The following is a 26453-nucleotide window of genomic DNA, read 5'->3' as shown; positions in this document are numbered from 1 at the left end:
ACATTTCGATTAAATACATACCTACTCACATTTCTCAATAGATACATGTTTGTATTTGTGTGTCCATGTACACATATGCGTGTGTATGAAGGTGAACATATATACATTATTGATAAAAAGAGGGGAAGAGTTCTCATGAAATTTAAAAGAGCTCATTAATACATTATACATTTAAAAGTATACATGTATTTGGTGTGCCTGTATGGCTCAGTTGGTTAAGTGTCTGACTGTTGATTTTGACTCGGGTCATGATCTCATGGTTCTTGAGTTTGAGCCCCGCGTCAGGCTCAGTGCTGACAGTGTGAAGCCTATTTGGGATTCTTTTTCTCCCTGCCACTCTCTCTCTCCTCTCTCTCGAAATAAATAAATAAACCTAAATTTTTTTTTAAAGTATATATGTAATAAGTTAAATATGCACAGACCATTTCCTTATGAGGGGAAAAATACACACTTCTTCAACCCCTGATTATGCTTCCTTTCTATTAGACAAATTTATATACATTTTGGCATCAAGGGAATTAACATGCAAATGGTCACCAAATCTTCCTTTGAGAAAATACACCCTTCCAATCAGATGTTCTACAAACCAATCCCTCAAATATTTGTTTTAACTTTGGAAATCTGATTGAATAAGGAACCTAGAGTACCTGTTAAAATTCAGTTTTATTTTGAAAATAATTTTTAAACTTAAGCATTTTTGAAGTACCCAAAATCAACTGTCCTATTACCATATATAAAAGTTACACACTAACATAGCCATTACTTACAGATTTTAAAGGAAAATTACCTGGTATCCATTCAGGTCAGTATAAAATCTGTTTTGGCTGTTGATGCTAGAAGAAATTCTCATTGCAATCTCACGGTTATGTTCTTTTCGGATGTCCACAATATTGGAAACTTCCACAGACTGTCCATCTATTCCTAAATTTAAAAGAATATGTACCTTAATAGAAGTTTATTGCTCCACTTCTCTTTTTAAAAAGAAAAAAACATTTTTAAGTTATACTTTGAGAAAGAGACAGAGAGAGAGACAGAGAGAGAGAGAGAGAGCCAGCAGGGGTGAGGAAGAGAGAAAGGGAAAGAAACAGAACTCCAAGCAGGCTCTATGTTGTCAGCGTAGAGCCCAACACAGGGCTCAAACTCACAAAATGTGAGATTATGACCTGAGTCAAAGTCAAGAGGTAGATGTTTAACCAACTGAGTCACCAAGGTACCCTAATTGCTCTGCTTTTCTTAAATATGCTGTATAGAACTCCTTGCAAAGTTACACACTTTTTCCTCTTTTCTGTTCTTATTATCTTTACCATCTTTCATGCTAAATGTGTTGCCATTCACCTTTCCCCACCTCCCCCGCCTCTTTTTTTTTTTTTTTTTTTTTTAATTGTCAGATGGTAGAAAACAATCACTCTGGGGCACATGTTAACTCAACAGAAGGACGAAGAGGCTGGGATGAGATAAATGCAGATGAAATGTAACATGCAAATGATTCTCCAAAGAGTTCTGCAGGGGAAAGAGGACATTAAACGAGTAAAGGTCAGCTCTGCTACAGGCCAGTCCACCTGTCATCTGCACTGCCATTCCCCAACAGAGCCATGCCAGCCTTTTTCTTCGCCATTCACCTTACACACTGGAAATTAGAAGCAGAAATTTACACTCTGTTGGTTCAAGAGACAGTCTATTATTGCCCATGATCTATAATCCAGGAAAAGAGACAAGAGATCCAAGGAGATGATTTATGGCTGAAAGCGATATTACCATATTAGTATTTGTGGAGTATAATCTGGAGAGCTCCCCAGAAGTTAAATCAATTTTAATTGAGTTTGGTATCTCTTAGGACCCCTTGTTACGGAGTGATTCATTTTGCCCTTTGCTATATAAAGCAGAGGACAGCTTGAAAAAGTCCCAGATGTATCAAGCATTTATTTTCTTGGATAAGCCTAAACTGTTCACTAATTTCTATCTGTCATGCTACCCTAACTATACCTACTTGCCCTTAGTGAAGCACTGGGTCTATTTTAGAGATGGAGAGGTGAGTTACAAAGAGATCCAACACTCTTCATACAGACTGAGTATGTAGAGGAGATACAGGATCTTCTGAGAAAGACAGCTATCAGGAAAGCAAGCAATCAAAAGAAGAAAGGTTGGTCCTATCCTATTTCATACAGTGTAAGGTTTTTAAGGTTCCAAGAATCCTGGACATTTACCTGCAGTTTTAATTATTCCCCACCACTGCCTACTCCTCACACACAATCTCCCATGGTGTGCTAATAACCAGTACACTCTTTAAACAAAGAGGGCTGTGTAAGGAAAAATGGCGCACGGAAGAAGGGAGCAAGGAGGACTTTTGCTGGGAGCCGAGAAGAATCCCCTGGGCTCAGTGAAGGTACAAGCAAACAGTTAAAGAAAGGAAGTTTGAATCTGTGGGATTTGTGAAAAAGAATGTAAATACAGGCAGCCCAGGCACTAAAGGTTTATGTGAGAAGTACACTGGAAACTGGAAAACGTAAATAATAATACAGTGACAATACTGAATGGGCTGAAGTGCCCCCACGCCCTGCCCCCATCAACAGAATTTTCAGAATTCTCATAGAAGTTCTTTTCTGGTAGATGTCACTCTTGCAACTCAACGACCTCAGTCACAGATGCTTTCAGCTCCTTACTCCGTTCATAAGGCTGTGATGAACAGTAGGACCTCCATGAGTGAGGGAAGGAGGTAGCCTTTTCCCCTTCTGCCATAGTCTGAACCACTAACCTCTTCCCAGTTAGAAAGATACACATATCTTTCCTTCCAAGAATTATGAGAAGAACCTGCCAATATAGCTAGCTGATCCAAACAGCTTCACTAGTATTGGGAAGTTAAAAGAAAAAAAAAATCACATACATTGATGATAGAACTTCTCTGAAGTAGGAAATGCATTACTTTATTCTTAAGCCCAAGCGGGGCTCAATCCATGAATTGTGAGGTCATGATATGAGCCGAAATCAAGAGTCAGATGCCTAACTGACTGAGCCACCCAGATGCCCCGGAAATGTATTACTTTCTAAGCAAACTTTCCTTTTAGTAGGTTTACATTAAAGAACATTTTTCAAAACCAGTGAAATGTACATGGAATTTTAACAGATAAGCTTCTACAAATGAACCAAAGATGGCCAAAACACAAAATGCAACACGAGGGATGAAGTCCCCCATGCAGCATTGGGGAGAACACCAAAGGACAAGTAAACTCTAATCTACTGGAAGCACTCGTAGGATTTTCAGCATTGCGTTATGCTTTCTCCTGTGTAGACTGATATTCTCTCAGGGGTCAACAGACTACATGAAATGAAAGAAAATCTTAACAAAGAAGAGTGTCATTAATTTCAAGTCATTTATCTCTGGAAAACATATACAAAAAACATGCTTCAAGAAAAAAATAATAGTAATTTCATATTACCTCTAGCAATAATAAATTATTTCTGTTGAGAAAATCATCTTTCTCAAGCTCAGTATTATGCTCAGATCCTGTTGTGGCAACAACTGCTTAAAGATCCTTTAAAAGGAGCCTCGATGTCCATTCACACTTCAGCAAGACATTAATTTAAATTCTGCACCAGGACAGAATAAGATCAAACTTAATATACTTATTATGAATAAAGCAAATAAATTTTGTAATGGTAATAAAAGCAAGGAGGTATCCCTGAGTTACCAATGAGAATGTATTACTTTTTAAAGAAGAATCTGTGTGAGAGAGATAACTTATCCTATCCTGTGTCGAGAGCTCCCTAAGGTGTGCCATTCCCAAAGAAGCTCACGGGATTGAGGGGAGCACTTTCTGGAAGGCACAGGTATAAACCCAGTGGTTTCAGTGGTCTGCACAATCTTTGCAGTATGTGGCAGCAAAAGGTACTTTTACCAGAGCGGTTCCACCTGCGCATGGCCAGGAATTTCTAAGCCCCTCTGGGTTTTCTTCAATCCTGGGAATGAAAACAGCCCCTATTTAACAAGAGTAGTCCAAAGGGGTGGGACTGGGGGATGCCATTCCCAGGTTTTGACAAAAAGAAGGAAGTACCTCCTTGCTGCTAACACCTTACACTCTGCCCCCTGGAAAGAGAGAATGGAGACTGTTTATCTTTCTTAACACAGGTAATGCCAGGTAAGAATAGAGCAAGTTGGGGCACCTGGTTGGCTCAGTTTGTTAAGCATCCTGCTTAGGCTCAGGTCATGATCTCATGGTTTGAGTTCGAGCCCAGCGTCAGACTCACTGCTGTCAGCGCAGAGCCCACTTTGGATCCTCTGTCTCCCTCACTCTTTGCCCCTCCCCACACTTATGTGCACATACATGCTCTCTCTCTCAAAAACAATAAACAAACAAAAAGAATAGAGCAAGTCCATGGGCGGAAAGCTGTAGTAGAGAAGCCGAAAGAGTCTTTCAGGACCCTGAAGTTTTTTTCTTTTTTCCCCTCCCTAGTGCCTGTGACCTTCTTACAGATTGTTTTACACACCATCTTTGCATTCCAGGTGTTAACGACATCTTGGGAATGTAGTAGATGCAGAATCACCATTAAATAGAATTTGTTAAGATGTGATAGGCAGTCCCTCATCATGTAGAAATCAGCTGACATAAGAGGAAAGCAAACTATGCCATGGACAGAGTTTAGCCAGAAAGATAAGGGAATAAGTACTTTAATTTTGAGCAAACACATGCATGTTACAATGTAAACTCCTGAAGCACAGAGACTATGTCTTCTTTATCTTTATGCTCCCAGGTACACAGTAAGTGTTGCTGAGTGAAAGATAACAGCCATGTGCAAGAACCAGCCAACAATGACCGAATGCTTACTATGTATCATATACTTTACATGTGATAACTCATTCAATCCTGACCCTAAGCCTACTTGGAAATTCCTTGCTCCTGATCACAAGGTGGACAGAAGCGGCACTAAGCCTCTCAGCCACCATGTCTCACTGGCAAACTCACCACTGGACAAAGTTGAAGTTGCTTTGGGACCAGATTAGAGCAGCTTTGCTCTGACTCTAAGTAGAAAGGAGACCGCCAGATTATTTTTTAAGAAGGGGAGAGGGTACTGACCTGGGATCTGATATCCTGCAAGTGCCACCTGAGTAAAATAAATTAGTAACAGAATAATTAATACAAATAAAATAAAAAATAATGAAAATAGGGTGACAGGCTTGCCAGAATATAAAACTTCTTTAAAACCATCTAAAATCTTTTGTTAAATGTCATAGTCACTTTAGAGGCCAATAAAGTAACACATATGAATTAAAGACACTATGATCTCACTTATCTACCTAAGATAACACTAACGACAAGCCCAAGTGCATTCACTGTGCACTGCTGCCAATGGCAAAATCCTCGGAAAATACGCTGTATGTTCATCAACAGGCAAATGAACAACAAAACCGGAACAATCATGTTAGGGAATGTTCTGTAGCAAACGGAAAGAATGAGGTGGCTCTCTGCCCTAGTATAGAAAGATCTGATGCAGAAAGTGAATGCTGCACTTGTACACTGCGATGAACTTCATGCTAAGAACAGACACAGTATTATCTTTCTACAGGTGGGCAAATGTATGTGTGTGTGCTTGTATGCATGGATATGAGAGAGAGAGACAGAGAGCATGTGCGCATGCACAGGTATCTGGATTACCTCTTGAGTAGAGGATACGGGCCACACAAGATTCCAGAAATATTTCACCTGATACACTATAATGTGTGAAATTTTTGTGAAAAGAGTACGCGTATACATTACTTGTATACATAGAATTTTAAGCATTTTTATTTGTTTTAAATGTTTATTTATTTTTGAGAGACACATATAAAATAAAAATAATACAAAATAATAGAGATAGAGGACAAGCAGAGGAGGGGCAGAGAAAGAGGGAGATACAGAATCCAAAGCAGGTTGCAGGCTCCAAGCCAGCACAGAGCAAGACTTGGGGCTTGAACTCATGAACTATGAGATCATGACCTGAGCCAAAATCAGACGCTTAACCGACTAAGTCACCCAGGTGCCCCTTAAGCATTTTTAAAAGATGATTATTTTCTAAGAAGGGAGGGAAAAAGATGAAACTGAGTAGGCAAGGGGTCAAAGTAGGGAGGCATCACCTTTTGATTTTGTTGCTAAGCACCAGTCTTAACAAAACTGAGAAGGGTACTCCTTCCTGTGTGGATAGAAACACTGAAAGGCACCTCTGACACATCCTTTGTGGGTGAAAGAGGTAGAAGGAAATGTCGCGGGGGTGGGGGGTGGAGGGGGTAAGTGACTGAGAAATGCAGATGGTGAGCCTGGGGCCGTGGCACCAGCAGCTGATGGCCTTTAGAGAATTCTAGGCCTAATTGTCTCACACAGTTTCCTCTCTTCACCATCAGATCAGTACAAAACCTATCTGGACAGGTGAAATTAACGTTGACCTGCAAAACGTCGGAGTTGGTCCAATCCTCTCCACCAACCCAATCACCTTATTCTAGCAGTTTTGAAATGGAAAGTGTACCTTTCCAAGGCGTATACCTTAGAAATCGGACATCACTCACCATACTCCAGTGGTTATAGGAGTAGAAGGGAGCAGCCTGGGAGAAAGGGCAAAACAGAACCTGTCTCACACTTGGCGAAAATTCGGTATCTTCTTAGTGATGCTGAATGTGTGATTAGGACAAGTCCTTACAACAAGATGGAATAATAATGACCCACACCCATCTAAGAAAATGAAAAGTAAAGATGAGAACCCAGGAGAGGTATTTAACTGAATTTGACATAGATATGAAATCATACAAAGTAAATCCTCAAAAAATGCATCTAAGTTTCAAAGAAGGTCTTCAGTGAGTATCCTTAAAATATAGATTCTTGGGCACAAATGCAACCTTGATATAAAATTGCTGCCCTCATTCCTTTTTCTTGAATCCGTGTCTGAGCAGAGGGGGTGACTGAGTTGTCACTTCATAGCCGAAGTAGGACAATGGTAACAATAATGACAGCTAACAAAAAAAGCTGCCATGAAAAACCAGGGCGTATTTCCCCTCCAATTTTGGGATTATTTAGTATCTTTTTTGCTATATTTAAATCATCAAAAATATAAAAATACCTTTCCCATTATGTATTTACTTTTGTGACATTGTTTTTGTGAACTTATCCAACTTAACCAGGAGCTGACACTCATGGTTATTAACACACACTGCTTAGTTCAAAACATAAACTTTAATGACAAGCCTTGCAACAATGATAAATTCAGTAGGTCAATATGGAGATGCTGTTTTCTAAAAAGTAAATATTATCATTTTTAAAAACCGTACTCACATTTGAAAGTACCAAGAATAAAAATGGTAATAACTCCCACAACTGGATGACCTTTTTCTCCATGTTGACTTATTCAACTTACCAGCCATTGTGAGATCTAATTTATCCTCTGAGGTACTTGCTGATTTCCAGGTCTGTAAATGTTCACATTGATTATTTCTCCACAAGTGAAAATTTTAACATCTGCTTTCATGAATATAAATTTGAGTAAATTCCATTCCAAGTCTTGAATTTAAGAAAATGGTGATGCACTACTTTGTTTTATTTCTAAAGCACTATATAAATAACTACTACTACTACTTATTGATCAACTTATTATGCGCTTGGCACTAGTCTACATATTTTATGCTTTTCATTGCAGAAATTCTCACAATGACACAAAAGTAAATGTATAACAGGAAAGGTATATAGCATTTTGATTCCATGGATTGCAAATTTTGGTTAAAAATGACACCAATTAACTACAATATACTTGAAGACCTAATGACAGAAAGAATACACAATAAAACTGGAAGCTTTTTTTTTTTTCCCCTAACACACACTGATTTTAAGAAATGACAGATTTTTTTTTTTTTTTTTTTTTGAAGCTCTGTCTTGGAGGGAACACAACATCTATATCAGTAACATTTTTTAAAATCCCAAACAGGCAAGCTCTAACTAAAGCCCTTCCATAGGAGGTGAATAAAACAGCTCACAACACTGAAGCTTTCCTATTCCATTCCCCATGATCCACACTTGGCCTGGTCTAGGACAAGTGAGGGAAGAATGCTGGAATAATCACAATGATCCGTTTGAATATCCTCCACACTGACAGCCACTCTGAACTTGCCTACTTTCTGTTCTCCTCGACTTGCTCCTTTCCAAGGCTCCATTAGTCAGGAAGCCTAGATTCTGTACACTCTCATTTCTCAAGCTGATCTTGCCGTTGAGGCAAGAGGTTCTTCCTTGTTTTTGTTTTTGTCTTTAAAACTACATTTTCACCATCCCTTCTCCCAACTTACCAAAAAAGAAGCAACAGCATAGCTCTCACTCACCCTAACTCCAGTGGGCACTGGACAGAGACAATGTGAAATACTGGTGTCTGGTTGAACTTCAATGGCTGAGTAACAAATATTTTTCCAAAACATGTGACTTTCAATTGTTTGCTTTCAACAAAATTGAAGGGGTATCTAATCAAGTTGCCAGGCAGATCATTAAAAATAATCAACTGAAACTTATGTTTGACATAGACCACTCTGTGATTTATGGAATCTAACTCATAAAGAGCTCAAAGGACTGAATGGCATTCCTATAATAAGATTCCTTCTATTGCCACCTACTTATTTATGGTAGTAACATCATTCCTTTGCCCTACACTTATAAAAATAAAAATTAGTAAAAAAATCAATGCTGAAACCTATCTCATTCTGGCAATACGTAACATTCACCAATGGACACATGAATATATGGGGATACAAAATGTATAATTTATCTCACTGAAAGGCTTCCATTAAAGTTCATGAAATAAATGACAAAATTGGTAATATATAGAGATTGTTTTTGATCAACTGTATACTATTAATAATTTTTACAACTCAATACACATCATATTTAATACTTTTAGGATAACAGAAATTTTAAATTTAAATATAGAGACACATATATACATACATATTTCTTTTATAAGAGTAACGAAAGGTTAACCAATAACAAGACTCAAGCATAAGAATATTACTTTAAGCTAAATTTCTGTGAGGAAGTAGAATAGAAATATGAGTTCAAGGAGAAAATAAGGATGTGAAATTTGACTTTAAAAGATGGTCTTGGGGAGCCTGGGTGGCTCCGTTGGTTAAGTCTTGACTTCAGCTCAGGCCATGATCTCACCATCATGAAATCAAGCCTCATGTAGGGCTCTGTGCTGAGGGTAGAGCCTGCTTAAGATTCTCTCTCTCTCCTCTCTCTCCTCTCTCTCTCTCTCTCTCTCCCTGCTTGTGCTCTTTCTGTCTCTCTCTCAAATAAAAAACTTAAAAAAAAAGATCTTATTCAGGCCTTTTTAAAAATGCATGATTTGGTATCAAATTGCTACTCACTGGATATGTTTATTTTTAAATGTCAATATTGATTATATTCCAGGAAAAACATCCTTTGCAATTTTTTAAATGTATAAAGAAAAACTAGATATCAGTTTAAATATATGTAATACAGAGATTTAAAAAAAAAATTTCTTAATGTTTATTTTTTTGAGACAGAGAGAGACAGAGTATGAATGGGGGAGGAGCAGAGAGAGAGGGAGACACAGAATCTGAAGCAGGCTTCAGGCTCTGAGCTGTCAACACAGAGCCGGATGTGGGGCTTGAACCCAGGAACAATGAGATCATGATCTGAGCCAAAGTCAGGTGCTTAAAGCCACCCAGGTGCCCCAAGATTTTCAAATTCTTACAGGAACAAGGGTGTCTGATTGATACAATCCCACCTCACACTTTGTAATGTTCTTTTACTCCTTTCTGCCTATTTAAGTGACATTTCTCCAAGATCTGGCATCTCAACAACTCGCTTTATCAATTCTTCCCCAACACCCCCAATCCTGAATGGCTACTCTCTATTGTAACACTTACGCCTTTACTCATCTGGCCTGCACATCCTCTTCAGGAGATATAATACTTAGTAGGTGCCAGGCTTTATGTATATTAACTCAGTTAATCCTCCAACACTCTTATGAGGTAGACTCTATTATTGCTACCATTTTCAAGACGCCAAAACCAAGGACTGTAAAAACCTGCACAAGGTCAAACAGCTGGTAAGCAGCAGAACTGGGATGGGAGCTGGAAATGACACACAGGTGTGTTGACTCTGGAGTCTGAGCTCTTAACCATCACACCTCTCCTACGTTTCCCATCGCCACACCCTTGATCTGAGTTTAGTACGACACATATTTGTGCGGGATGATGCTTCCCTGCTAAGAAGCTATGGCTTCAACACAGCAGCTGCTGTCAAACAGCCCCCAAGATAACCTCTGAGTTCTGAATTTGTGTAACCAGAATGTGCTTATAGTCCCTTAAAATAACCTTCTCTTTCATGCCTGTAGGGAATAATCAGATTCGACACATAGCTACTTATTTCAATTTTTAAAAGTTCCAATTAACAGAAAAAAAATCTTTAGCAGTCAATTGCACATTATGGTATTCCAGAAATGTTTTAATTACCTAAGTCTGCCTAGCCATAACTTACTTAATGCTTTTTACTCTTAAATCAAACTAAATATGGAACATAGTCCTGGGGAAAAAAATATGAGAGATTGATTGCAAACCATTTTAATATCCTCATGAATCTTTTTATGGAAATAAAAACAACTTCAGTGAAGCTCTGAGACCTTGTTTACAAGTAGGAGGACTCCAGGGATAGGAGGCCCAGATTCAAACATCCTTAGAAGATGAATTTAGGAGCAGGGAGTTATGAACAAGAGAGACTTTATGTGATACCAAGTTTTGTGAAGACTCCTTAATAGTTACACCTACTTGACCCGTCTTTTTATAATTTAAGAAATTGAGTGCATGAGAAATTGAAGGACGAACTCAAGGTCACCCTAGTTGGCTTAAAGGTACAAGTAAAGATTCAGATCTCTAATTCCCAAGGTGATTCTCTTATGTGTTTAACTAGATGAAGTTCACTTTGACTCTCTAAAAGTCAAGGGTCATGTTATGACTCCATTTCGGCTATATATTCAAAACAGAAAAACTAAGCAACCTCTTTGCGATTGCTAAATGTGCCCAGGCAAGGAAATTATTCAGTCATTTCAGCCAAAGGAAAGTCTTTTCTTCCATACTTCTTGATGGCAGTTCATTACATTTTACCTCCAGGCTACTTGCTTTCTTTTAGTAAGATCCATTACATATAGTACTTTTATAATATGTTGGTGGAAAATAGGCCAGAGTATTGCATTTATGATATTTCTCCTAAGGGTTGAAACATGGTTTATACACATACTCACTCACTCACAAACACCTGCCTAGGAGAACGTAGTCCCTGGGGGGGGAAAGCTTGGAGGTATATATTGTAACAGATCTGGAACCTGAACGTTGTGCTAGTGAAAATGTACATGACACATTGGTAACCCATAGCAACCTAATTCTTCAAAGTAGCTGTTGATGTCAGAAAACTAGGGCACCAAAGTCTAATAATTACAGCTCTGAAGACAAATGAAGCCACAGCTATCAAATGTCACTTATTGATCATTATGCCACCGCAAGGTATGTGTTTATTGTGATGGCACAATATCAAATATAACATGAGGGGATACAGGGACTTCTGCTTGTATCACATTCTATCTTCCAATTCAAGATTAACAAAAAAAGCTAAAGTAGTCTATTTAGTAACACTTAAAGTTTCAATTGAATGGAAGATGATTACAGTACAAGAAAAATTAATCCTCACTTCTCCCACATTTTCTGCCAGAAAAATGTTATTTTCTACCAACTAAATAATCTTTGGGGGGGAAAAAAAGGCTCCAAAAGGGCATTTCATTAAATTATGGGTGCTACCAAATGGATTTCTTACTTAACCTGATAAAAGGCAAAGCATTATGTTTCATCAGCAATCTCTCAAATCTCTCTGATCTTGTAGAGCTTTTAACGCTAGTGAGCACAAGATTTCCTCTAATTTATTATTTCTTGAACCTTTTTGAATGTAATGTCTGAACAATAATGAAAAGAAACACACCGTGTTTTTCGATAGTTTAAATGATGTTAAGAGAGAACTTTAAGCTGCACTGTACCTCCTACCATTTTCAGAACCTGGAGAGAACGCAAATAGAGAAACTAAAACTTAAATATAAAACCAAGAAAAGAAACAAAGTTGGTTGAACCCATGCCTTCCAACTCAGTTTGTTGTGAAATCAGTAATGACCACATGGTTTTTATAATTTGGAAGTGCTGTTTGATTTATTCCTCATTTTGTTTTCTCTTAAAGCTTAATTTAGGCCAAAAGTTACTTTGAGGAGAAAAGGGTCAAAGTGCAACTAAAACAGAGATTGAGGAATTTAAGGATATTTTATCAGGATTGCATTACTTTAGTTTTTTAAAAGAATATTTCAAATAAACCAAATTTGAAGGATTTAATACAAACAGACATTCAATAAAGATAGATAATTCATAATATCAACTCTTTGTTTCTTTACACTTATTGCTGAGAATAAAATCTTCTGCATAATTAATGGTTTAGTAACCTAACACAATTATATATCTAATCATAAAATATTAATAGTTTCTCTCCCCCAAACCCCATTTTTTTTTTCTGGCTCATAAATTTGGTACTAACAACAAACAGGCTCTATTCATTAATACTCATCCAAATAAACTACATCTGGTCAGTTTAATGGGGGCAAAATTAGCATATATCCAAAGATAGATTAATAAGTTAAACTTGAAAGTAGGTATTTTTGTTATTTTAAGAAATATTAAACAAAAGCTGATCTACAAAAGCATGGAAACTGGCTGACGTTTTCTTTGCACGTATTTTGATCACTCACCCAGGCGCTGTGAGGCCAAAGTTCAAAACACCAAAGAACTTTCAAGTATTTCCTAGTATTGCTTTTTTGGTGTGGCATTACCAGACCCCTTTCAGGCACTTTGAACTCCCTGAGATCCAAACACCCTGAAGACTTTACATCTCTTCCTTAGGTTTCGATTAGTGATTTAATTAAAACCCAATGAGCCAGGATGCCAACAACCCGGCCCTTCCACAAAGGACAGACAACGTGGGTCAAGAAGGCCACTGAAAAAAGGCTCTCTCCACACCTAGGCTTATTTTTTTTTCCAAGAAGGAGATTTGTTGAGAGAGGCTGAGACACGGACATTAGAAGGATGTATATTTTGGATGAAAGCCTTTCAGGTGAGCTGGTATCTTCATCTCCCACCAAGTACTTTCATGTTGGGAAAAAAAAAAAAAAATAAATGCTCTGGGCTTGAGAGAGCAAAAAGAAAGATTGCTATGTCACTTCGAATAGTTACATACGCTGGTTTCAGGTTCAATCCAGGCAAGAACAGTAAAACTCATCTGGAAAAGCACTCTAAGTTAACTTCACATTATACCTAACGTATTTATCTGTCATTTCCCACAAACTTCTGAAGCTTTCTGCTCTCAAGCTACAAAAATCTAATACAAATGCTTCAGCCTGTTTATTCCACCCACTGTCACATCCAGAGGCAATCTGAGGTCTGTGTTCTTTTTTTTTTTATTTTTTTATTTTTTGTTATGTTAATATTCCAAGTGCCCAGTTGAGAAAAACTTCTGTTTCTTAACTGACTAATCAGAGAGCCGGCACTGTCACCTTGGAGGGCTGGGAATCAGCTAAATCTTGGTGGTTCCTGGTTCTGCTAAGGGGCTATGAATCAGCTGCCACTGGGCATTTTGGACTACTCAGGAGGGAAGAAAGGAAGAGGAGAAAAGAAAGGGATTTAGGGTCTGATAAATACATGTTTGTTGGAATGAGTAAACAGACAAGTCAGAGCCTATTAATTTCCAAATCAACCACTGGGATATGATGCTAAACTAAGCTTATGGTCTCAGTAGCCAAAGAGGGCCCTTTAATTTACAGAAACCATCCTCTGTGATGAGATCTAGATCCCCTGGACAACCTGCAAAAACTGTGAAGCTGCAGTGACGGTGACTGACTCAATTAAAGGAAAGCAAAAGCAATTAGGCAAATATACTTGATTGAGAAGTTGGAATTCTCTGGTGAGCTGCTTCAGCATTAACTCTGAGACACAGCTATCCCTAAGTATTAACTGATGAAAACCAATGCTGAACCACACTTGGTAAACAGGTCTGTGCCACAGTGGGTGCTATGTTTTACTCAAGGAAGACATTTTCCATTAAAAGCAACAGTTGTAAGCAAATCTAAACACAGATAAGCAGATCTTCTGTGTGATGATGCCATTTTCACCCATACAATGACACCTTTGGTCATAGCTGAAAGTGTAATTTTAGAGCTCTCAGAGATGTTGAACAATAGCTTATGCAAGAGTAGAGTTGCCCTTGGGGCACCTGGTGGCTCAGTTGGTTAAGCCTCTGACTTCAGCTCGGGTCATGATCTCATGGTTTGTGTGTTCAAGCCCTGTGTCAGGCTCTGTGCTGACAGTTGGAGCCTGGAGCCTGCTTCAGATTCTGTGTCTCCCTCTCCACCTCTCCCCTGCTCATGCTCATTCTCTCTCTCTCTCTCAAAAATAAATAAGCATTAAAAAAAATTGTTTTTAAGAGTAGAAAGGGATGGGGCAAAAAGACTGTGACTTACTAGAGAGCTGAGAAAACTCAATAAAAGATTACTTCAGAATATGAACTTTCTTACAGGTAGCAAAGCGAACATTCCCTGAACAAAGTACCCTTTGCTTCCCCACATTACCTAAAAAGTAAACAGTGCGTGTCCATATATTTTATCATTAGCTTTAAAATGCTTTATTATTTACTGGTATAAAGACACAGGGAGGGGTGCCTGGGCAGCTCAGTTGGTTAAGCATCTGACTTCTTCTCCTCAGGTCATGATCTCACTGTTCCTGAGTTCGAGCCCCACGTCAGGCTCTGGGCTGACAGCTCAGAGCCTGGAGCCTGCTTCAGATTCTGTGTCTCCTCTCTCTCTGCCTGTCCTCCGCTCACACTCTCTTTCTCAAAAAATATAAATAAACATTAAAAAAAAAAAGATTCAGGGAAACAATTTTTCCTTTCCTAGCTTTTTCAGCATAGCTAATAGCAAAGAAACACCTAAAGTGGCATTTTTATGAGGTCCTTTTCTAAGACAGTTGATACCATGGTTAGTGGTCTGGTTATTAGGATTACATTTGTGGTTAGAAAAGTACTCCATTCTAAAACTGGTGAATTCAACATCAACCAACATAAATGTGCAACTCTTATTGAGATTATCTGGGAATCATAGCTACACCCAAATCCTAGGGAAGGACCAGTGCCAATGCCCGTGGTTAAGTCCCTAAAAGGATTAGAAGCCCACTTACTATTGCTTGGTTGATAAAGACGCTATTCAGTACTGTCCTAAAAGCAATAAACAATCACCTGATTTTATACTCTACCAGCTAAAGAGTTGTGAATAAAAAGAACTAGTAATGAACATTTTTCTTAAAAGAAAGTTAAATTCCAGTAATACCTGCTATTGCAATACCTTCCATATTTAAGGCAGACCATATGTGGGATGTGTGTGTATGTCAGAGGCAGTCAGTGATCCACTAACTGAAAGCCATATTTGATATAATTTCCATTTTGTAAAATAAAACAAAAATAACATTTTTTAGATCTTAGGAATAAAGTTTCCAATTAATGAACTCATGGCTGGGACACATATTATGATAGAAAAGATACAGAGGAAAAAAGAATATGTAGATGCAGAGAGTTAAAAGATTTACCATTTTTGATTATCAAAGGGAAGTATTATATTTTTAAAACACACAATAAGAATGATGGCAAATTTAGAAAGATTATATCTTCAGAAACCACTTGCTAATTGATTAAAAACGACAAACAAAACTCAAGAACCAGTACACATGTTTCACAATTGTGCTTCTCTGTTTTCTTACCCTGTATGTTGTACAGTCGGACTCTATGGATAACACGTTCAAAAAAGCAAGTCACGTCCGAATAAAACCTTCCATGTTGCACTCTGACAAAGGGTAGTGTTGTGTAAACATAAGGCTGAGGAGGAAATGACATTTTTAAGAAAAAATTTTGGCTTTTAACTTTTCGAAGAAATGTTTATTATAATTTCCAAAATGGCAAATACTTAACACCTGATAATCTGCAATTTCAAGTGAAAACCAAACCTTACAAGGTATCAGAATATGCACAAACTATAAAACTTTACTATAAGGTTTTTCCTTACATAAAAAGTACTAAAAACAGAAAATAATAAAAATGTTTACAACCTGATTGGCCTAGATGATCTACAAACATTCCCTCCCAGCTATAAAAATTTCTAATTAAAATCCTTCTATATTGTCCATTGGTGATTTATTAGAAATACCACTCATTCTACAGCACTGACATTTTCCCAGGCAAACATTTATTAGAACCATGGCCCCTAATGTTCAGGGGTCAGGACAGGTGGTAAGGATGGCCACAGGGAGTCATCTAAGCAAACAGAAAGCAGGATTCACAAACACCATGTAATCACAGTTAGGTTTACTACTCTATAAAACATACTGCCCTTTCACTAGGAAAAGCTAGCAGAATATAACGCAAATTTACAAACTTGAAAAAACTATGGCAACTACTGGTTTAGTTTTCATTATTTAGAATCTAGTGTCAAGAAAAAACTGGGAATAAAACAAGTAACTTCAGTGACATAGGAACAAATGGAAAGCATTTATAAAGAATTCTAATTTCTTGAGCACTACAGGCTATACAAGCTCAACAAGGTCATGAAGAGTGAGGCTTACAATATGAGCTACCTAAGCAGCATCAGATTTTCAGGACAGTGCAATTTTCTTCCAAATGTACCTCTCTGGCTACAGAAAAATATTTTGAAATTAATACAATGCTTTAGCATTCACAAAGTTCTTCGACCTAATTTTCCCATATACCTAGAAAGTAATGGAAGCAGAGGAAACCTGGCACGGGGATTTCTGGGCTCCTGCCTTTTTCTGATGCACCCTGCTGCCTCCTTGCTGGTGTTCTTTTATTTTCTCTTTGTAAACATACAATAATTCCCTTGGTCTTTTTATTTAATATTAGAGCTATTTAAAGAGAGAATAATTTTAAATAAATTAGTCCCTATTGGCCATATATAATATTCTGTAAGTACAGCTACTTTCCTTTTTTAAGCATGAGAAGAGTCAATAAAAACAAAATTCCTGTCCAATGACAAAAGCTGTCAAGAGAAAACACACTGACACAGCTTCTACTTAGGCTCCACTGCCCATCCTGGAACAGCTACTATAAGCTATGGTTTACCTTTAATTCCTCACTGATTTAAAAAAAATCAAAACAACACAACAAACAACTAGAATCCTTCAGGTTGCCAGTGCTACCCTATAAAACCTATTATTTGATGTCGGTTAGCAGGCTCTTCTAAACTGTAGGAAAACAAACAAAAACAAATTAAAATAAATAAATTGTACAACAATTTTTGCAGGAGATAGGTCTCTAGACAACAAAATATGGAGAATCTTTAACTTATCATGAAGTGGAGAAAACCTGTAGAAGTAGAAAAGCAAAAAACAGACAAAAAAAGATGCTGTAAAGAAAAAAAAATACAGGACTACCCCAAAATTAAAAAAACTATAACAACACAAAATAATTAAGTTCAATGACACACTAATGGAAAATTTTGCAATAAATAGGAAAAAGGATTAACTTTTACCATATATAAAGGCGCTTACGTAGGCGCCTGAGTGGCTCAGTTGGTTAAGCACCTGACTCTTGGTCTCGGCTCAGGTCATGATCTCACAGTTCGTGAGTTCGAGCCCCACATCAGGCTCTGCACTGACGGCATGGAGCCTGTTTGGGATTCTCTCTCTCTCCCTCTCTCTCTGTCCCTCTCCCACTCTCTCTCAAAATAAATAAATAAACTTAAAAATAAAAAAAGAATGCTTACAGATCCTTAAGTCATACCAGTAGAACAATGGTCAAAAACTTACATAGGGAGTCACAAAAGAGATATGAGAGACAAATATATAACGTTTAGCCTTCCTAATAACCATAAAATCTCATCAGTGAAATATTTTTTACCTATTACTGTACGTAAAGCTTTTAAATGGCTGATTCTCAGTGCTTGGCATGGTATATTAGAGTTACTCTCAAAAACGCTGGTGGGAGTGAATATTTATGCAGTCTTTGTAGGGGACAGAGAAGTGGTACATATCAAGTCTTAAAGGCCTCATCCACTGACACAAAATGACTCTTCTAGAAAGTTATTCTCAGGAAATAATCAACACTGCATAAAAAGAATGTTACAAAGAAGGCTTATCACAATGGCACAGTAGTGAAGTACTGAGAGAAAATCTACATATGCAACAATAGGAAATTCCTTTTTGTCATATATATACACACACACACACACAGACACACACACACGTGGTGTCTGTGTGTGTGTGTGTAAGAACATTTAAGTTCTACTCTCAGCATATTACACAATACAGTATTATGTATTACACTGACCATGTTAGACATTATACCCTCAGACTTTAATCATCTTATATCTCTAAGTTTTTAATCACAACAGTACATATTAAAATTGTTTTCAAAGAACATACCGTCAGATTGTGAGCACTATGACAATGAAAAATAAAATATGTACATGTAGTAAGACCACACTTGAAAATGGGGGAGAAAGGGATGTGCATAAGACAATAAAAAACACATCAAAATGTTGGCCCTGGTTTGCACGGCCTTGGAAATAGTTGGTAAATTTTATTGTTCTCTTCAGTTTTCTGTGTTTTCAAAAATGTGTCAAAATTTGCATATATTACCTTTACAGTCAAGGATAGGGGAATTTTTTTGTTCTTGTTTTTTAAAGTGCTAGCAGTTAAGGAGATAAATGGCCAGGGGGCAATTTACTTTTCCTGCATGGCTAGATAATTGGTCTCTGGATATATACCATGCCACTTATGTATATACCAGTATAAGAGCACTTGAACCCTAAATCAAATGTAACTTCTATGCATGCAGAACAACTGTTCATTGAAGCATCTTCATGGATTCCAACCCTGCAAAAATTATTTGTTTACCTAACATTTGATGACAAATTACCAAATGTCAGTAAGAAAATATCATAGTGGAACCAACTCATCTATGCCTAATAGATGACAAGATAATGAGATGCACTTATTTTTTTCTTCATTATTCTTTCAATCAGTGCTTGTTCACTGCTCAGCTCATTGGCACTTACCTTGGCTTCCCCATCAGGTAAGAAGAGGTAGGCACCACTTTTATCCTTTTTACTCGTCGTTCCATACCATGAAAATTGTACTTTCACTTCATGCCGCTTACCATCTTCTTTATTTATCATTTCCTAAGGATAAAAAAATGTTTAAAGGCAACTCACTATGAAGATATTAATGATGTTGTATCTGGTTCCATTTGTAGGTTGATTAAAAACAAAACAAAAAAACCTCAGGATAGACTGAAAAATGCTAATAGACTCTAATGTTATAATTCTTGGAGGAACAACCAAAATTTTATACTTCAAAGTATACTTTTATATTTTATACTTAGAATTTAAAACTTTCACAATAGAAACAAAAAGTCAGAACTCCCTTCCTCAAGGAAGAAAGAGATACACAAAGAGATCTGGACCAGTGTTTCTCAAACTTTCTGCACAAAGGAACAGGTTTATTTTTTTATCTCCAATATGCATGGACCAATATTTTTGTGGGGTACGATAAAAGTGAATTACTACAAAAATTACATTTAAAGTGACATACCAAACATACACTTGCATTTTTTTATTATTAGATTCAACAGGCATAAATTTACTGTGCCACGGTGCTTTCGAAGTTTCCACAAACATTTCTAAACAGTTATAGCCTCTATACTTATCTTGTGGACCAGTAACAAACAATTCACAAATCAGCACCACCCACAGACCACACCCTTTAGGAACAAGTGGCCATAGTGGAAACACAAAAATGAGATATATATTGCTCATGCATCCTTTTCCCCAAGAGTGTTTGGGTCAACTTTTCTCCCTTTGCATACCCAGTCTGCACATATTATAATAAAAGTGATAAGCCTTCCATGAATTTGAAAACTATTCAGAACATACCTCCATAAGCCCAGATGGACCAAACTGAAGTTTAAGAAAGGAGTTCTCTAGAGTTATAGCTTCCTCAGCACTTTTTACATTCTTCATGTTGAAAATTCCTTTATCTTTGATGTTACCATTATACAGGACATACTCAGCTAAATGTGGATCTGAATTTGCTGATTCCACAATTGTATACACTTTCATTCCCAATGGTGGTATCTGTACTAGAAAAGAGATCTTTAAAAGGCAGATGAGAGATTTTTTTTAAGAAATGTAATCTACTGAAAGAAAAGCATTTATAGGTCTAATAAAAACAAAAAACTACAATATTTTCAAAATCATCTAACACTATTCTACAAACTTCACAGTGGTAGAACTATCAAGGGCATTATGCTTTCATTCAATATATGAAATTATATGAGCATCCTCAATTGTCCTACAGTGCTCTTAATAGATGCCCAGAGGACAAAATTCTCCATGAAGGTAAGGGCTTACTGTGAACAATGATTTTCCCTAATTATCAGGAATCTTTTTATAATACTATGATATTCAAGTACATTAAAAATAAACACGGTAAACACAATACTATAAATATTAAGCATGTTAACAGCAGTCATCGAATGCCTGGGGTCTAGCAGACAATGCACAAGCATAAAGGATGTGCACACTACAAGACATGACCCCTGCCTTCCAGGAGCTCGTTTCGTTTTCTAGATAGGGTGCTTCCTGTCACATCTGACCAAAGCTTCTTTTATACTTTTCCTTTTTACCTTAAGGATTATGAATTTATGAAAGCAGCCAGCAATGGCTCTTAACAAGCAAAGTAATTCTCATTTAGAGTTCCTAGCTTATGGTTGTGTCTTCAGAAGTACATGGTTTAAACTACACTCCAGACACCAAATATTGATACTTTCTAGTGAAAAGTTCAGGTTAATATTACTTTAAAAATTTTTTACCAAAAACATCTGTTACTTGAGCCCCAATTTTCCATTGTTATATTTCAGAAAAAAAGCACCTTCTTCTATTTTAGGAAGTCTTTCTCTTTCATGGTGTGTTGTGTCATCTTTGCAATGAAAAGCTGGTAGTATGCTTTTCTGAGACAAATGGCTATTTATCTCAATTTCCATATGCATAACTATCATTAAATTGAGCTAAACAGGGGCACCTGGGTGGGTTTGTCAGTTAAGCGTCCAACTTTGGCTTAGGTCATGATCTCATGGTTCATGAGTTTGAGCCTCACATCAGGCTCTGTGCTGAAAACTCAGAGCCTGAAGCCTGCTTCAGATTGTGTGTCTCATTCTCTCTGCCCCTTCCCCACTTGTGCTCTGTCTCTGTTTCTCAAAAATAAATATAAGAAAAAAATTGAGTTAAATGAAAAAATTCACAATTTTATGAGTAATGATTACTTCATTACTTCAGGAAAACATTATGATATTTATAGAGATATGCAATACATGCTAATAACATATACTAATAATAACATACAGTATACACAGTAACAAAGATATCAGTATTTCAGGAAACACAGGATCTATTTTCCTTTATTCATTTATTTTTAAAGTTTATGTATTTTGAGAGGGAGAGCATGAGCAGGGGAGGGGATAGACTGAAAGAGGAGAGGGAGGGAGGGAGGGGGAGAGAGAGAGATAGAGAAAGAGAGAGAGAGAGAAAGAGAGAGAGAGAGAGAGAGAGAGAGAGAGAGAGAATCCCGAGCAGGCTCCGCACTGTCAGCACAGAGCCAACATGAGCTCGATCTCGTTAACTGTGAGATCATCACCTGAGCCAACATGAAGAGTCAGATGCTTAACTGACTGAGCCACCCAGGCACTCCAGGATCTGTTTTCCTTTAGTGTCACTTAACTGGCCAGTTAAATCCTCCGGTATTTACAACTTTAACCACTTCACACACATCAGTTTGACAGCTCAAGGGGGCACATATACAAGCTCCACGGCAAACGTACCTCATAGGCTGTCTGTGAAATAATACTTGCTGTATCCCAAACTGCGCTCATTTGAATTTCCACTGGCTTTCCCGAAGCGGAAGACACTTGTGCTGTGGGGGAACTCACATAGACGGAGACCACCGAGTTTCGGTCTTGTTCTGAAGGATTACAGATGACAAGATACCTGCAAAAACAGCCGTTTCACTTCTTAGGTCTTAAAAATATTTTTACTTCTTTCACACTATGTGTAAGGACTCAGCTCATAGACAGTCATAGAGTCAAACACACAGAGAAGACTTATAAGGAACATTCTGGTAAAATTTCTGGAGGACACGCAGTTTCATCACAAAGAACAGAGTACAAAGGGTAACGAAATAATGATTCACTTTCTAAGAATAAAATGCTATACAAATGGAAGACATTAAAAGAACTATAATAGGGGTGCCTGGGTGGCTCAGTCGGTTGAGCGTCCGACTTCGGCTCAGGTCACGATCTCATGGTCTGTGAGTTCGAGCCCCGCGTCGGGCTCTGGGCTGATGGCTCAGAGCCTGGAGCCTGCTTCCGATTCTGTGTCTCCCTCTCTCTCTGCCCCTTCCCCGTTCATGCTCTGTCTCTCTCTGTCTCAAAAATAAATAAATGTTAAAAAAAATTTAAAAAAAAAAAGAACTATAATAAAGTTATTTCCATGGCCCAGAAAATGACCTATATACAACATGGCTTTATTAGTCTTTCTAAAATAATCAGCTTGATACAACTAATATCCTGATCCCTGCCTACTAATCTCACTGAGTAAAAAACCCCATACATTGCCTTTGGTATTTTAGTCACAATTAATTTAAATTAAAATTCTGACATTCCTATTAGACCACTAAAACACAGCAAAAATTTATGGCTATCCATGCAAAATCACATTAATTCACACATATGTTGTATATATTGGGGACCCTTATTATCCAAGACGTTAGTTCTGGTAAAAAGATAATCTGAAGTGAGTCCACTTAAAATAGGGGCTAAAATTTTATAATAAACAGTGCTAGAAAAAGGTTTGATTGCGACTAGCTAGAAAAAGGACAATATAAACTATTAAGGTAAGGTTAGGTAATATTTGCAACTATATGCATTTCTTAGAAGGAACAAAAATAATGAATGAACTGGGGTTTCTGGCAGACTTCTTCCAACAATATTTTATATTAGCACATTATGACATCCTTCATGTTACATTTAATTTTTATAGGGTGGTTTTAAACAAAACTACATTTGTAAAAAATATTCAAGGACTTCATCATTTTTCCTAAAGTCCTCTCTCATTTCTTTGATATCGAAAGAATTCTTCGTTGGAGTAACTAGCATCCTTGATTTTCTCAGCTGTGTAACTCTGGCAGATCCCCACTGTTTCATGGCTTTGCCTGTGAGCAGAAACATTCTATACCATCCTATCACAGACATGAAATACACAGCCTTTGAAAGATTTATGATTTTACTTTATAATCAATTTGAATCATATTAGATTCAAATAAATCAAAAGGTATTTCAAGAGAGGATGCTTTAATAATGTAACTCTCTGATTTATTAGTGAATATTTTCATGATCTGAAATATTTTGGTTTCCTATGCAATTCTGTAAATGCAGGAACACAGAACTGAATAGTCAGATAGCAATCCCACACCCACTGACTCATAGTAGCTACATCAGAGATGGTAGAAACAAACTAGTTTTGTGTACATAGTGCATCAGAAAGCCTTGTAGTGCTATTTTATCCTACATGTGCCCTGTGTATTTCAACTGCATTGCCAATCACTTGAGAAACAAAATTAATGCCCACAGCGGTCAAAACTAAAGTGAAGGACAACAGGAAAACACACAAAAAAAGAAAGAGGATGTAGCATAAAATCTATAATATGTTTGACTCATAAATGGTTTATCAGGGGAAGCACTTATGATAGAAATAATATTCTGAGATGCCCAAGTGACAATAACAGCAATAAGAATGGCGCTTATAGTATGTATCAGGATCACACAAGCTAACTTACATCACTTATGTTCAGTGATACCATATGTATATGAGAGAAGACAGACTAAAGCCATGTAGTCAAAAACATATTTACAAAGGACACTGAAGCTTAGAGGCACTAGGTAGAACCCTACTTTATCCACAGAAGCAACTCTAAAGGATAGCAAGGGTAACGCCCCTTTGAGAGGTATGCTAAACAGACTTACCTGAGTGATCTGTCAACCTATTTGTACCCTCCCACTGCCCTCTACTAGCTGTTGCTTACATGTCACCTGACTTGTTCCATCACAAACCCATGTGGAGAATCACAGCTGCCAGGATTCATTGTTACAGAAAGACAATACCATATTCCTAAGGTGCACTGGGGAAGTAAAACAGTTGAGGATCACCCAACCTCAGCACCAAAGATGTTCAAACCATCATCCTGGAAATGAGTGATTTACTGCTGAACACCATGTTACCAGAGGCTCAGAGGTAGTATGTGAAGAACTCTAAGACACGGTCTAAAGACTCAGGCCAGCTTCCTAATTTTGTAGAAGCCCTGAAGCACATCCAGGTACTGAACCTGGAATTCCTACTGGCAAGTCCTTTGGATGCTCCATTACATAGAGCTGGTCATAAAGGCTTTGAATAATAAATTGTAACATGTGCCCAAGCAATAAATTAGGTAATAAGCATCCAGAACACTGATTCCTTCCCATTGCCCATAGGGGGGAAAATGATTCACATTTAAAGCAAATAATAGTTTTAACCATACACGTGGTTTTGTACACTATTAAACTGCTTTTTACAATAAGCTGGGAACTAAGTTCTGTTTTGTTTTGTTTTAGTAGCTAATTAGTATTTGACCATAATGATGTTTCTACTGTACTGAATGATTATATGATTATCATGCCAGGAATCTATTAAAAAACTACATGTGTAGAGTATGTGAGTATAATGCTGAACAAAGAAAATAATTTTTTAACATAATTAGAAATCCACACCATGTTTTTCAAGTATATCACAGTACAAATTTACCTAATATACAAACACAAACTCCTATCTACATACATTTTAAGTAGAGTACAGAGAAAGTATAATCATAAATGAATTATATTTCCTTTGGAAATAAGTACACAATCAAAAATTAACTAAATATTCATTTTCTTTTTTTTAACTTTTTAAAAAAAGTTTATTTATTTATTTTGAGAAAGAGAGTGTGAGCACGCTTTGGGGAGGGGCAGAGAGGGGGGAGATAGAATCCCAAGCAGGCTGTCTGCACAGAGCCCGACAACGGGGCTCGAACTCACAGAACCATAAGATCATGACCTGAGCCGTAGTCAAGACTTGGACTCTTAACCGACTGAGTCACCCAGGCTCTCCTAAATGTTAATTTTCATTATCATATTTGGTAGGTCAAACATTTGTTATACTGCCAACATCCCTAAATATGAGTTCATTTAAACCCATCAGTTGTGAATAAAACCAACAGGTTTCAATATCCTAAATGTCAAACTCGGATATTAAAAATTAGTAATACTTGATCCACGCCAAAAGAAAACAGTAATATTTATATCTTAAAAATTATGATAGTTAATTTCTATTTCATCTTGGAAGTAACTGTACAGGAAGCTCAGAACGTTCCCTCCCCCCCCCCCCCCCACTTGTCCCCACGTTTACATTCGCTTTCCATCACCTATCACCAAGTCCCATCCAGACTCCAGGTTCTCACTAGGATACTAAGCCCCCTTAACTTACTTGGGGTTACAGCAAGTATCCCAATTCTCCATATAAAAGGAACAACCCTCACCTCATGATAACAAAGCATTCATATGGTACCTGCCAACGCAATTAGATGACAGATTATGATCTACTTTGAGAGAAAAAGGAATGGAGAAAAATGAAGACATCTGCATGCTCATGTCAAACTGGGAATCATTTAATGGGAGAACTAGAATTCCACTGTACACATGGTTCTGTCCTTGAAGACTATTGAGGAGGAGTATATTTAGAATTCCTTCACCCCTTTTGTAGAAATGATTCATGTCATGATAAGAAAGACACCTGGGGCAATCCAAGTCCTCTCTTTAGGGCAAATCTAATCAGTGCCCACATGAACAATAGATTAGGACCATTCGGGCTTCCTTCTAGGATTGGAGGAAGGGTAGAGTGGAAGGAGCATGTCCCTAGTCAGAGTGACCTTGGAGCTATCTCTTAGTTTGCTTCTTGTATGCGGGGCCCAGTCCTCAGGACTGTTCGGGCAACCTATAAGACACAGCCTTTCATCCTTCCCACTGGACAGGTAGGAAACTGAGGGTCATCGAGGCTAGGTAGTTTGCCAACACTGACCCAGTGAAAAGTGCCACAACAAGGCTCAAAACCTGGCCTTACCTCCCTAGCCATCTTCTTAACCATTTTACTCACAGGACAAGCTTATAAGCACCTTTTTGACAACTGAGGTTTCATGTGGAGATTCCCTTAGTTCCAAATTCATATGTGAAGAA

General features: G+C 37.5%; 1 protein-coding gene across 1 annotated transcript in view; it reads right to left on the bottom strand.

Annotated features, from left to right (window-relative positions):
- The window catches only part of MAN2A1 (mannosidase alpha class 2A member 1), a 164825-nt gene that overhangs the window by 27333 nt on the left and 111039 nt on the right, over positions 1–26453 (bottom strand). Inside the window, exons 13-17 of the mRNA XM_015073009.3 lie at positions 21975–22140; positions 20032–20250; positions 19156–19278; positions 15848–15962; positions 788–921 (exon numbers count right to left, since the gene is read on the bottom strand). Of these exons, the coding sequence (XP_014928495.1) occupies positions 788–921; positions 15848–15962; positions 19156–19278; positions 20032–20250; positions 21975–22140 (757 nt within the window). The remainder of the gene's footprint in view (positions 1–787; positions 922–15847; positions 15963–19155; positions 19279–20031; positions 20251–21974; positions 22141–26453) is intronic.

Source organism: Acinonyx jubatus, chromosome A1 (assembly GCF_027475565.1).
Source record: "Acinonyx jubatus isolate Ajub_Pintada_27869175 chromosome A1, VMU_Ajub_asm_v1.0, whole genome shotgun sequence".
Classification (NCBI taxonomy): Eukaryota; Metazoa; Chordata; class Mammalia; order Carnivora; family Felidae; genus Acinonyx; species Acinonyx jubatus.
Note: the sequence above shows the minus strand (reverse complement) of the source record. Positions and strands in the feature narration are given on the sequence as shown.